The 15,236-nt window shown below is 38.0% G+C and overlaps 1 protein-coding gene across 1 annotated transcript in view; it reads right to left on the bottom strand.

The window, feature by feature from the left end:
• Positions 1-10,901, bottom strand: part of LOC135255516 (nuclear receptor ROR-alpha A) — a 215,793-nt gene extending 204,892 nt beyond the window's left edge. The window contains exon 1 of the mRNA XM_064336797.1: positions 10,582-10,901. Coding sequence (XP_064192867.1) covers positions 10,582-10,735 — 154 coding nt within the window. The 5' untranslated portion in view covers positions 10,736-10,901. The remainder of the gene's footprint in view (positions 1-10,581) is intronic.
• Positions 10,902-15,236: the final 4,335 nt, after the last annotated feature.

Here is a 15,236-nt window from a genome sequence, read left to right as displayed (position 1 = left end):
CATTTTGCTATTTCCGTTGTAGCTATTTTGAGTCCCTCACTTAAAAATGGCATTTTAATAACCTGACATTGTGTAAATGATTACTCCTTAACTATGGGCATTAGGAAAAATAAAGTGGCAAATATTGAGAGTGAGACAAAGCTGTGCAGAGGATGGGTAACTGACATAATTGATGCTGAAGACATGTCAAGTACTAAATAATTTTTCAAAGCAAATTCCTTAACAGTTTTCCAGAGTTTTGATTGGTGTTGCTCTGGCCTTCCAGTTCAACTGTGAAATGCCAACGTCACTGTGACACACTCACATGTAGCCTAACCCTACAGCCAATGAGCAGCGGCCTCTTTGATTGGGTGCCCAATCACCAATCAAGCCTCCAGTGCTGAAGACATTAAATTGACAACGGTTCACTTAATTCTACAACAGAATATGAGGATAATAATCACTTCTGTCTTGTTCCTTTTCTACTGGAGATACTCTTTGTGACTATGTATGGACGAAGCACTATATTAGATCTGATTGCTTTGAGGATGCATCACTACGATTTGATCCACTGTGTTATGCACTGCTGAAGTAAGTTATGCATTGCCATAAAAAGTGTCATACACAACTAGTTCAGATTTGATGGTTATCAAACCACACTAATTCTCACATTTTATTTGTAATCAAATAAATAGTACTCCACAGGAATTGATTTTAAAAAGCCAGCATTTTATTTAAAACTGGGTATTCATTACAATGCTTAATGTCATCATGATGCCCACAGATTACACAAGGCAGCAAATGACTATAGGCCTACATCAGCAGTAGCAATTACAACCCCCTGCTCTTTCAAAAACCAATAAAAATGTGTGTTCATGGGAAATCATCATTTCTTTTTTATCTTGAGCAGATACAATTATTTCATTATTTTGTTGAAGCAAACATTCATCCCTGCATATATGCAGCAATTTAATACTTTATTTCATTCAAAAATTAAGGCTGAGACAGAATATATGATTATTAATTAGATCAGATCAGCAGTCCGATGCTTAGTTTTATTATCTCTATAAATTATAAATATTCATGAATGAGAGCTTAAGTACCCTTCCTAAACTAACAAGAGTAGCCTAATTCTGGCTATTTCTGAATGCAAATCTCTCTGCAGTGAGTCATTATTTACACACAACTGGACTAGATAGTGTTTTAAAAAAATCAAACATTGAAAATGACAAATATTTTAAGACCGCAGTTAATAGCATTATAACTACCGTTTGTTTTATCTAAATTTAATCTACTTGTAAATTAATGCACTTACTGATATTGAAATTCATAATGAAAAACTGAGACAATTGTACAATTGTACCCATGAAATAATAAAATCACAGGTGAAGCTAATTATAGCCTAACTTTTATATAAAGCTTGTTTTGTTTTAAAAAATCTTTTGTTTAGCACAAGAGGATAAGGATTTTTTTTCCATTTCAAGCCATAATCAGTGTGACTAACCCTTTTAAGCAGAACAAACAAGATAAACAGCCACCACTTTAAACTAATTTGCTACAGGTACCCAATGGGTACTGAAATCATATGCTTCTCAGCTGCAATATTAATCTCATAATTAACACCATTATTTAAAGGAAAGTGGGACAGTTGGCTCTCCATGTGTATTTGTGCTTTGCTGAGGCAGGTAGAAAACAGATAGGGTGACAGAGAAGAGACCACAGCTGAGAAAGTACCATGCAGGGATCTCAACCCCCCTCCCCCACGCGGGAGGGTTCGAATATGGCTCATGAGTCAACTGTTCTATGGACTGTGCTATGTGTCTCGCCATTAATACCATTATCAACACTTCATTGTTATTCAATTTGTAAAGCAAACACAAACTAAAATTGTTATATGCTGTATGTATTATATATACATATAGGCTATAACAATTACAAACATCATCACCATTAATAGAAAAATGATGTAAATATGAACATTTTGATGTGGTTACTGATGCTCCAATCCTGAATTGCAATCTTTAGATATTGGAAAATACTGCAAGCAGCATGGCAACAAAAGAGCCTAACTATCCATCATCAATTTAGCAAAATTTCAACATTTTTCAATAAAATAGCATCAGCTTATTGAGGACAGTGCTTTTGATCACAGCAATAAAACAAAATCCATGTTCTTATTTATTTATATTCTGCCCACCATAAGATAAAAATATGTAATAAAGAAAAGTATTTATTTTATGACTTCCTGGAAGAACTATGAGGATCAACATGAACAGGCCCTTTTAGGCAGCAAATATATTTTATCCACTTAAATAAGACTTCAAGTTTACATCCAACACAGCTGAACTCAATGACTGCATTAGACCATTGTTCCAATTTAAGCACTAAATTATGTTTTTCCCACAGGGCCACATTAAACACCACACAAATTGGAGAGGTTGGAATAATTAGTTTGTTGGTTCAGCACTCAAGAAATTGTGTAGAACATTGCCAGATTTTTATCAGACGATGAAAACGGAGTGTGATCATAATCTGTATTCCACAGTCACTGGGGTGTTTGAAGAATTCAGGATGACAAAATGGAAGACAGATTTGATTGCATGCATCCGGTGCCTATAAGGGATAGATCCCTATCACTTTATTTATGAGATTATGCCTTTGCTTGTTAATCAAATATCAAGTCAGTACAAGTGACACTGATCTCCAATCTTCTAATCCTCTCATCTCCTTAAACTTTTTGTTTATTAAAAGTATCAAATGAACTTTGCTGAGTGCAAAATAGTGTATCGCTGAAATATTAAACTCTGGCACCTACTTAAAGATGTCAACACGAACCGCACCACAAGCAAAGCACAACACGTTAAATATAAGACTGGTGATTTATTGGTAGCAATGATATGCATCATATAGACAACATACGACGTAATATACAACATAAAACTGACACCAGCTGATTAGGCATAATTATTATCATTAGTAGAAGTAGTAGTAGCATTAAGTGTACTACTAGTAGTAGTGGTAGTAGTACGTAGCAGTGGTAGTAATTTACAAGTAATGGCTTACTCAGCAGTTTCTTTTAAACTTGCCTATTTTAAATCACTGCAATAGAGTAAAATATTCAGGCACCAGAATTGGGTATGCCAAAATATGCTCTGCCCAAGCCAGCCAGCCAGCCATAAGGTTTCTACAGATGCTGAAGTCCGTTACAGACCAGATCATTTTGTGCTAGCACACCAAAGGGGGTCGCTAGAGCATAATAAGACCAAGACATCCAGCTGACTGAAATCCCTCCCTCTGTAAGCAACACTATGGCCAAATATGTATCACCCTGCCTAAATGCCACCCATGCACCAGATTTATCCAATGGGACAATCCACACAATAGAAACAGTACAGATGCGAAACACTCAATTTCTGTTTGGGTTCCACCAACTCCTTTGCATAGCATATTCATAAAGTAGGCTAATACGTAACTGACTGGATTTTAGAAATAAAAAAGAACAAAACTACTAATGCTTCTTATAGGACAAGACAGCTGAAATACCTAATGAAACGGCCAAAGGCAGTAAAGTCCAGGGCAAAGAAAGCCAGTAAATTTTAGGAAACTGCTTTCCACATGCTGCTTTATGCTCCACATGTTCCTTTATGAATAAATAAAAATGGACATCTCGTAAAGAAGTATTTAAAGAAGTGTTAAGTGGCTTCAAATGCTTTGGCCGTGTATTCATGCTAAGGCATGCTCCTGGTGGACTAAACTGCAGATAACCTCCATTAAGTGAGAATGAGGGCAAGATTGCAGAGATTCTCAGTGGCTGCAGGTCAAACACTGCAGGTTCTATGCCGTTGCCTCTTTGTGCTTTAAAGATACAACCTCCACACGTGTTAATGTCTTGGGGATTACATAAATGTGTATGTGTTTCATCTCATTACACGCATGCAACGTGTAACCTTTGATAAAAGCTTGTTTCTGAAGAAGGAAGAAAAATGGTATTGTCTAAGAAAAGGTTATCAAGATCTACAACACATGTCCTATTTATTTATCACCAATTACAGCACAAGAACCTTACAAGAATAAACAGTACTCATGCTTATGTCTTCAGAAAACATAAGTGATGTTGGCCAATTTAAGTGAAGACCACCGTATAACCGCAGCAGTGGAAATGATGTGGGCCCAAAAACCCAAAAATGTCAAAACATCAATGAAATGCACCAGGGGAGCCAAGGGAGTCCGGATTCAAACGATATTCAATGATCCCTCGAGTCCCCTCACCACCTATAACTCCCGCGTCACCACGTTTTCATCCCAGTAAATCTGTAGTGTGGGTCTACGAATTGCAGAAGGTCTCCGGCGCATGTGACAACATTGAGCGAAAGGTTAAAAATTCTTCAAAGCACCCTATCCATGCATCTAGAGGATTTCCTCCCCTTTATATTTCAGATAACTTACTCAGATATTAACTTCTGTAAATGGGACATGGATCTGAGAAGTCTGCTGTCACCGGAGATTTCACATCAAATCCGGCTTCTGTCACCAGAAGACTCTTGTTTGCCAGCCCCACTTCTGCCACTTGTGAGTTGCACTCCAAAATAAAACTGTCCCAAAAGGGCGCAACTTTTCAGCTTGGTTTAAGAGAAACTGGCTTGGCTGACTTTATAAGCCCAAACACCCAGTTTAACCAATAAAAGGGGGTCACGATTCAAATATACAACATTACTTTCATTTGCACAGTTCTTTTCTTTTCTGCATTTCTACATTGTATGTCAGGATTTCAAGGAAGACACTTTTGAAGCGCTCTGAATGGACATGCTGACTCAGCTGACTCAAAATGTTTTGTTTACAAGTTTACAATATTCAAAAATGTGTGTACCACATCCTGTCTGTGCATAGGCACGAGAAACTTCAACTATGTTCACTTAAACACTGCAGTTTAAGTGAACATAGTTAGGGTGCTGGGTCTTACCAAACTTTCGATACACAGCTGTATGTTTGTAACTAGTAATATATGTATATATTATATAAACATGTAATATGTATATATAAATATATAATGTATTATAAATATATATCATAATATATCTAAATACCTACTAGATAATAATTAATAGAACAAAGCTCCATGTCTGTATTCATCTGTTATTGCAGGGAGCAACTGTACTGTGATTCTGAATGCAATATTAAAAAGTGAAAGAAATGTAGACCAAGCAATAAAATAAAGCAACAGATGGAATGGTGCGATATCAGCACCAGTGCAATGCAAGCGGATAACTGGAGGTTACTGTATAATTCAACTGCCTTGTGGTGCATAACACAATTATTTAGTACATTGCTGTGTGTTAGAGCATTGTGCCACTCAAGTGGACTCAGTGGGGTTGCTGATAAAGCCTTGATGTAATGAACAAGTGATCTTTCACCCATTTACACCCAGGGGTGAAAAACTCCTTTCTTCCCAGCACAAGCAGCAGAGGTTCAAATAAACAGCAGATGACTGAGTTCAGTGCTTTATAAATCCTTCTGAACGAGATCTGAATACCCCCTCATGAAAAACAGTCCCGCTGCATATTCTTTCAGTGCTCTGTTAAAATAAAATTTGTGCACTCTAACGAGAGCCCAACAGCTCCTCTCGTTAGCCAGGAAGCATGGAGCCTACCGCTGTAGCAGTGTAAGGAGCCTATAGACCTGAGGCCACAGGCTCATTACTGAGATATCAGCTGGCACCGTGAACATCAACATGTGTCAGCACCACAGCCCCAGACATGCGCACACGACACCCACACACACACACACACACACACACACACTAAAATACACATGCAATCACACACACACAAATACATACATACACACGCACACACACAAATTGCACTGCACCATAAATCATGCAGCTACCCCTTGCACCCACACTCTTATGATGAAAAATAAAGTTTCAGTGTTATTCCCAGGACCGAATGACACATAATTTTAAATATAAGAATGAGTAGCCTACATTGAGTATGAGTCTAACAATGAAATATAAGTGAGACAAATACTTTAACCACACTCACCTTAAATTCTCAAAGGTTCTTTGATGTCATTCTTAAAGACAATTTAATTACCACAACCCTTATTTGTAAGTTGGCTGCCCTTGGCCAGACTGACTTTGTAACTCATTTTACAAAACATTCAATTACACAACAGGTTATTTTTTGGGGAAATTCAGACAGAGTACCTTGAGGGGTATAGTCACTAAGTCAGGCCTGCCACAAAAGCATTGCAGGGTTTTTCCTGGTTCAAAATAGGGCTTATGTGTTGGCTGTGTGACAGTCAGTCCAGCTTTACTACCACTGTCAACCCAACGTGTCGTCTCCCTACATTTACTGTAGCCACATTCAGAATGTAAAGTTCTTGACTTCGAGAGACCACCACAAGTCTATAAAAAATGAAATGTGTAACAAAAATAAAAAATGAGAACAACTTCAATATTTATTGAAGGGTTACATATTGTAAGTGCAAGAACTGGATGGAAATTACTGCATAGCTTATACAGAAATATTTACACATTGTAAGGAGGTCATCCTACAGGAATACTGGAATTTGGAATTGAAATGCATTTCATTGTTGTCACTCAAAATTTCTTTTAATTAACCTTTGTAACATAATGAATCTACACAAATGCCAGCTTACTGTATTTAAATTATTTTTATACATTCAATCAAAGAATGCTTGCACTATAATTTTGTCACTATTGTTACCCTACACATCATTAAATGCTTTTCAGAATTGTATTTCTCTGTTCAATCAGCAAAAACAGTGTAGGTTAACACAGTAGAATCCACTTAATTGCATAATGGTTTACTGCATAATTCAGGTATTTACATAGAATTGCCAAATCCTGCACCATTTCTCAGTCATTCCATTGTAAAGAGATTGTATATTTGCATAAACCAGTGTGTATTTCGGATATTTTCATAGCATTACAGTATGTCCACGTTACATTGCATAGTTACATTGCATAATGATCTATAAATATGTTAAAGATTGGCAGATGTGAGATAAATAAACTGACAATTGACCTATACAATCACACAAAACCACAAAAATTTGCCAAGTCAGGCAGTTGAAAATCACACCGATAGCAGATGCTTGAGTGATACCCACGGTTGGCAATCTGTCTGTTCCATTCTTTTATGCAATTAAGCTGATTCTACTGTAGTTAATTTAGCACATAAACTTGCAAGTTGCACGTAAACTTGGAAGCAGTCAAAACTTTAAAAACCTGAAATGTAGTATCATTCAGGACGATATTGTACCAATTCATTTATGGACCATTTCTAATTGTTTTAAACTTTCTCCTAAAGATGGCTTAGCTGGCTTGAAAAAAAAAACATTTCAATGGAGGAAAAACCCTGCAATCGTTGTCACATGTTCATCACACCTCACTGCCACCATAAACCTGCACTCTCTAGATATTGTTGAGCACATGATATCTGGGAATGTGACAGCCTCCTACTATGCTGCCTTTGCAGGAGCCCATCACACGCTACCAGCTAAGACTTTCCGGCACTTTCTGCCGAGCCTGGTTTCGAGGCCTCCATGCTCCATCAATCTCCTGTCAGGGCAGTGTAAACACATATGCCAGTCCAGCCCACAGCAAGACTCAAATAGAACTTGCAGCGTTGAAAGTCTACTTAAGTGCTCCATAATGACAAGACCAGAGATTTATTTATTTAGTTATTTATACATTCATTCATTCACTCTTTCATTCATCCATTGGGGGGGTCAACACAGTCATAAAACTGCCAAAAAAAAAACTTGCCAATAAAAACCTGCCAAAAAAATCTGCCAATATAGCAACCATGGATACCTAGCCTATATGAATCTCAAATGGCTGTCTATTGAAAGCCAATATAGGTCTTGCTTTAGGGTGTCATTGAGTAGACACAGACAGTGCAGATGCATTGATATTTGTGGTATGCGGATCAGACATCCACATGATCTAAAGGCTGATAAACATGCACCCAAAGACTTCTACACACTCAACAGTTAGTACAGTAGACTGAAGCGGTGTCTTTTGAGCTGCCCCCTGCTGGAAGAACATGGTCACAACAGCCCAGGACATTTACCTCACAGTATAACACCACGTACAAGAATCTTATATATGTATAAGACACTTATACAGTATCTTACCATTGCTGTTTTCATCTGCCAGACAAACTAATGTGTTATGAAGAAGTAGTCCTCAACAAACAGCCATAGCTCTTCATTGTTTCTGGCTAAATAAACTGAGTTGAAGAGGAAAACCTTCAGAGGATAGTAACTTGTGCCCACAAAGTAGTAGAGTTGTAGGCAGCTTAACTACAACAGACTCATCACCTGAATTACAAAAACACCCGAGTAGTTTAAAGTATGTTGAATATGTTGTTTTTTAATTGAAAGAGGAAATTGGGAATTTAATTTAAAGAGGCTTGTCTGTATTTTTTTTTAAGTCAACCTGTTCGTTGTTGGGATGGATATGCACCAAGTCAAAGGCCCCTGTGAGGCTCATTTTCTAACACTTTTCCAACACTAACAACTTTGCCTACTATTCGTCCATGTAGCCTACTCAAACCGCAAATGTTTCCTTCACAAATGGAGATCAGCAATAACTAAAATCAACTTATGATGCTATGTTTGTGAGTGGAACACATTTACTTGTGAATCAAAGGACAAACATTTATTAAATTCAGGCCACCCTTAAAAAATATTGTTACACTGTAGTTTAACTGACATACAATGCAGTACAAAAGAGTTCTGCTTCATGAGTGCTGCACATGAAGTTGTGAAACGGTACTATAATCGCAGTCATTTAAAAAAAGGGGGGGGGGTGTCCAAAATATCGCATAATACTGCAGTCATACTGCAAGTTACAATTATAACTACAGTTGAACTGCAGTTAACTTTTGCAAGGGGAAGTGCAGGCTACATTTTACACTAAATGAAAATGAATGTAACCGCAGTATCTACCAACAGTATCTCACAAGAAAAAGAACTGAAAAGGTCTTTAAAGCCGTCCCATTGCACTGCATAGGTCCCTTGCTTTTTCTTTTTTTTCCCCCAAGAAGTTACATAACACGATCCTGTCTTTCTTTCTCCACCCAGTGCCCTCTGATCTTATGCAAAAGTATGGGTCAGAGCGGGTTGGGAGTGTGTGTAACCTAGGTTGCAAGATACAAACCCCGATAGTCACACCTGGACATCTTCAAAACGGCATTGTATTCATACCTTCTTTGCCCCTAATTACACAAATGCGCATCGTCTACAAACTATTAAAGGGAAACCACATCCTTGTTCTGTAGCGGCAACATGAGCAGCCACAAATTCACCTAAAAAAACGGCAACGTTGTTGGCAAATGGCATATTTGTGCCCGCGTAGAGAAACTCTCTCTCGCGCGCGCGTTCTCTCTCCCTCTGTCTCTAAACCTGTTACATAACCAGCTTTCATTCCAAATGAAACGTAGCAAGCTGGCTAGGTAGCTAACAGATTAAACTGTGCTTACAATGGCATAATAGGTTAAAATAAATTAAAATGACGTGTGTTCATGTATGAACTTGATTTACACTGAATGCCACGGTGTAAAGCTGCATTAAGATATCACGCTTCTTCGCTATATGATACTACTTGCATTACTGGCCGGGTTAGCTAGCTAGCAAGTGAGCTACGTATGCTATACGGAGGCTGTCTGGAGGGGGTGTGGTTACACTGTCTGTACTGTAAAACACAGACAGTGCACATTCAGCCATATTTTCTATGAGTGTATGAAAATTTAAATAGCTGAACAGGCTTTACTGCTAAAAAATATATATCCTACTGTACTTGATCTCCAACCTCCCAGCTGCCATATAGCCTACAGCAGCCTACGTTCGCAATCATCTGTCAACGACACGATAAGCCTTCTACAGATAAACGACTGGGTTCAAATCCGTGCTTGAAACAAATGCGTCTGATATTGTGGCTGTGCACATATCGACAGTTTGCCATCTCTTGGTCATTCAATAATGTGATTGTGCAAAATAAGTGATTAACATTGGGCTACTTCCAAGTGACAACTTTATGTAGCTAGCTACTTTTCAAAACTTAACTTCCTAAACGGTGCAGAACAGCCTTAAACATTTATTACGGTAGGCTACGTTACACGTCGGAAATTCATTGTACCCTATCTATCTAGCAGGCGAAAAACGTTTGTAGTCTAACATTTAAAATATTGCTCTCCTGATGATTTCATTAGAAAGTAGCCAAAATTCGTGCAGCCAAGCTGTTCAAGCTATTCTGTCCTTCGCAATTGCTGTTCTCATACTCCACGCTCATGAGTAGGCATGTCAATTGTATCAGACGCTACAGCGGCACTTTCTACGTTAATTGTACAGGCAGCTGTGAAACTTTTGTCCCCGGCGGCTGAAACTGGACTTCGAAACAAATAAATGAAAAGGAGCGACTGTTGTCTAAAATGTACGTTATCGACACAAGTGCTCCAAAGCAACGCGACAGCACTTTTAAGTTGCCGCACCAGTTCGCTATCTAGCAAGGCATTTTCATTCTATGGCTCATCCAACATTTCACATATTCGCAAGAAAATATTTCCAGCCTACCTCTGTTGGTGCTGGAACAGGTTTGCCTTCGTACTGGAGCTTGCTGGTCAGCTTTTCGGAGAGTCTCCAGGTTTACCGGGGTGTCCCTGACCGGGGTAGCCGGCTCCGAGGCGCTGTTGCCCGGGTCGCTTGCTGGATCAGGAGGCGATTCCATTTTTGTGTATTTTGTTAGCTGTCGTAATATTTCGCGACTGTTTTGTTTGATTTCAAAGCTCCGAGACTTCTCCCGACTATCTAATTTACAGACAGTAGAACTATCAAATGTCAATGTGCGAGTGTAGATTGAAGAGGGTGTGTGGGTTCAGTCGTCCACTGGCAGCGCTAGTGAGAGCTACAGTCAAACAACTGAAAGGGGAAGGTTGTCAATAGCCGAGAGAATAGATGAAGCTGTGAGTGGATGATCCCCATTCGGGGGTACGGCACTGGCACTGCTCAGCAATAACTGTCGGGGATAATGTCGAATTACAGTATGCGTCTCTCTAGCACGTCCATGCGATTTACTCTAAACGTGACTGATATCAAAAGGTGTGCTACTGCTACTGATAATGACCAGTTGTATAGAGCTGTAGCCTATATGACTGATAACACATGGAAGATAGTGTCATTGCAGTTGGTCGCGTTTCTCACACACGTTGGCTTATCTTATTTTCATGTTAAAGACATGTTAGCTCAAACGAATAAAGTGCAATTGGCTACATATTTTAAGATTGACAAATGATATGTCAGCTAAGATAGCCAATATTGTTTCTTGTAACTTGAGCTGATTTTGATATAAATAATTTTAATGGCAGGCCAAGATTGTGCAAGTTTGAATTAATGACTTTCAGACAGTGCTTTGTATGTGTGAGTGACTTGGAATTTTTGTACGTTGAACACGTGCTTTTGTTCAGATCCACTTTAGCTGAACATGTCTATGGCTACAAATGAGAGCAGCCTATGTAAAAATAAGGTAGCAATAATGATTTGCCTCAGAAGTGAAAAAAAAAACTTCAATTCCGTGTTTTAATATCTTAAATGTTCTACACGTATTTATTTTACAAACGCTTAACTTAGACACTTGGAGAAGTGTAGAGGCAGTCAGGGGTAGCACAGTGGTGTAGTAAATAGTGCTGTCGCCTCAAGAAAATACTGAGTTTGAATCCAGACCAAGGGCCTTTCTGTGTGGAGTTTGCATATTCACACTGTCCATGTGGTTTCCACCAGGTACTCTGGTTTCTTCCCACAGTCTAAAGACATGCAGTAGGCTAATTGAAGGCTCTAAATTCCCCATAGGTATGAATGTGTGAGTGAATGGTGTGTGGGCCCTGTGATGGATTGGCGACCTGTCCAGGATGTATTCCTGCCTGTGTCCCACTGCATGCTGGGTTACAGATTCTGTTGGTATAAATTACTACTTCTTCCAAGCATGATTTACAAAGAAAGATTATTGTTATTATTATATTGATCATATTTAGCAATAGTGCCCTCTATAAAAGAAGAATAGTACTCTAACACATGTATACATCTCCCAGTTTAATTTCAAAGCCAGAAATTTTTTTTTTGGTAAATATGATTTCTGTTGTGTCACAAATTACATTGATAAATAGCAGACTGTGGATAATGAAAGTTTTCATTCAATATGGCTCTGGGTACAAAACTAAACAATGGATTTTTCTTTGCCTTGATGCTTTTTTGTTCTGTTAAACACACATTCATGTAGCTGCTTTTATACAATGGGACACTGAAGCTAATATAAAACTTGTGATTTCTGTCCTTTTATGAATTACATTTAACTTAAGGCACCACATTTAATGGGATAAACAGAATTTCATTAACAGCTAAAGAAGACAAAATGGGTCCTATAAAATGTTAATTACAGATCCACACTCATCCCTTTACATTTTGTCTTCATAATTGCTTTTTAGATATTTTATTTTGCAAAGATTAGATAATCAACATTTCAATATTCTGCTGAAATATCAATTTTCATTTAATGTAAGGTTTAAAAAAAAACCTGCTTTTACAGTTTTATAAAATTGCATTACATTATACTCTACTGGTCTGATTGCACAAAGAATATATTTTTCATATGGTGTATTCATATTTACTTAGGGCCTGCTTGCATACTAATCACCACTGTGCTATTTATTAAGGAATGCCTTACCTGTTATTTTGCTCTGACAGATAAAATGAATGTAAATAATAGTAATTCCATCATGTAAATCCTGTTTATATGCAAGACATTAGAATAATATATTTTTAAGGATGCAAGGACAAAATCTACTGGGGTTTGATTGAGTCTAGGCATCTCTACATTTCTACATGATTGCCTGACCCATAAATGTTGTATTTGCCAGTTTCCAAAATACAATTCAATATGAACAAAAAAGAGTTACTTTCCTTAAAACAATATAGTGCTTCAGTCTTTTGTTTCTATGCACTCAAAACAAAGAAATTTGAGCTTTGATATCACATGAGAAACATTGCTTTAAAAAGCAGGGAGTTATTTGACAATAGAACACATATTTGAGCTAATTTTAGTTGGGTTATTATGACTCCCCCCCTCTTCCCCAGACACACACATACACGGCCTGGACTGCCAGGGTGTCGCCACAACTTCAGTCAGATTTAGCTGGCGGTAAATTACTCGGGCATCAACCCCTGCTGCTCCAGTCTCTATAGTAAGCCTCAACTGCTAATTTATCCGGAAAATAATTAGTGTAACTCATCAGAGATGTATTTACTTCAATAGGATCCTACAGTCAGTCTGACTTTTTAATTGTGCTGAATGTAGACAGTAATCCACTGGTTTTAATGAAATACATTTCTCATCTCGCAGACTTATCCCTCTGAGACTCTGAGCAAAACAGACGTGCGGAGCTCAGTCTTAAAGTTCTTGTGATGCTCGCATTACACCACTTCAGTTTGTCTGCTCACAACATGGGCCGAGAACCAGTACCGAATGCTGGACGCGCTCACAGGCCAAATGACTTATTACACTGGTTCTAATCCCATCCTATCTATTCTAACAAAAAGGGAAGATGCTAGACTTGTACAGGCATGGTCAGGGTGATTCTCTGACATAAATAATCCAATTCAGTGTAAATAATATTTTATTTGTTACTTGATGTGTGTGCAGTTTGTATTGTGACAAGCTGCTGGTTTATGTATTTATTTTTTGGAAGTGTTTTTGTAGTAAGCTGCCCCTTTTTTTCCCTGAAAGGTCAATGAAAAGTTACACCCAATAAGAAAAGAGGGAGGATGAAGCCCTGTAAAACCTTCATGAAGTAAGTGTCAAAGACTTGTTCCATTGTCCAAACTTTAAAAAGCCATATGGTACTGTAGGTCTATTTCAACTGGAGGTCAACTGACGTATAGGCCTGGCCAATTAATCGGGTGATAATGAACATTGCACGCAATTGGAAATCCACTGGTATGGATGCAAATATTATTCATTTACATTTTTCGCACAAGCACACTCTCTAGCCTTAAAATAGTCCTCCCTCACACTGCACGTGACCATGGGACTGTGGAATATCTCAGAAATCTGAAAGCTATGGCACAGTGAAGGTGTATGAACGCCCACTTAAGCATCAAATGTAAACATCAGCATATTCTTGACATTCAGGCATTTGCAAGTAACCGGGCTGCTAATGCTAGTCTGTGAGCAATGCCCACTGAGACATTTAGATAACAAGCTCCATTGCTTGGCTTATGTTATATTGTTCTAAAAACAAAATCTGAACCAGTGTTTTGTTTTACCTAAAGTGAATCTTGATCTTAGTAACAGACCTTATATTTTGCATTGTTGTTGCTGTTAGTTAAATGCTATTGAACAATGTTTTTTTTTCATTTAAATTACACTTGTATCTTTGTTTTCTTAAGCTTTAAAATACCATTTCATGTTTCAAAATAAAACTGACAATCATACACACAACAAAACATTTGACATTTGACAGTTCTAGTAAAAACACTTTTTTTTTTGTTATAATCCTTAATCCTTCAGGCATTATATTATGGGATAATTATACAAAAGCATTTAAATAAATAATGTGAATTGCTGAACAGATGTGACAACAACTGAGTTCTGGAGTCTAACATGGGTTTCAGTGATGTACAATACCAAAGAGCTTCACACCAGAGTAATGCTAGGATGTTTGGGCCTGGTTCTTTTTAAGAGCAAGTTTCCAGCAAACTACAGAGGGCAGGGAAGAATTTGTGCAGAAACTGTGGGACGGATACTGTTTCATCCACATCGCTTTCTGTGCATACTCAGCCCTGTCCGCAGCAAACCCAGATGACTGTAATTCCCCGTAAGTGCAGTTTTAAAAAGCTATGAGATACTCAACTTTATTTGTGTTTAAGTTTCCATATTTGATTAGGGCTACAAGTGGTGAGACCACAGAAATTGCCTGGCTGCATTTAGGGTTTGGCCCTACTCTACTTTATAATCAGTGCTCAGTGGCCCTGGAGCAGGAAAAGGTGTTTAATGGCTGAGCAGATGACTGTGGTCTTTTGAGCCATAACGATGGGCTCTGGCATCACTCAGGTCCAGGCTAATGTAGAAGAACGGTGAAAATGTACAAAGAAAGAACAGTCCTATACAAATTTAAATGTCAGTTATGCAACTTCATTTTATACATTATGCAACATTTTCTCTTAACAACAACAATATT

The sequence above is a fragment of the Anguilla rostrata genome, chromosome 5 (assembly GCF_018555375.3).
Source record: "Anguilla rostrata isolate EN2019 chromosome 5, ASM1855537v3, whole genome shotgun sequence".
NCBI classification, from domain to species: domain Eukaryota; kingdom Metazoa; phylum Chordata; class Actinopteri; order Anguilliformes; family Anguillidae; genus Anguilla; species Anguilla rostrata.
This window is presented reverse-complemented; position numbering and strand designations above follow the sequence as displayed.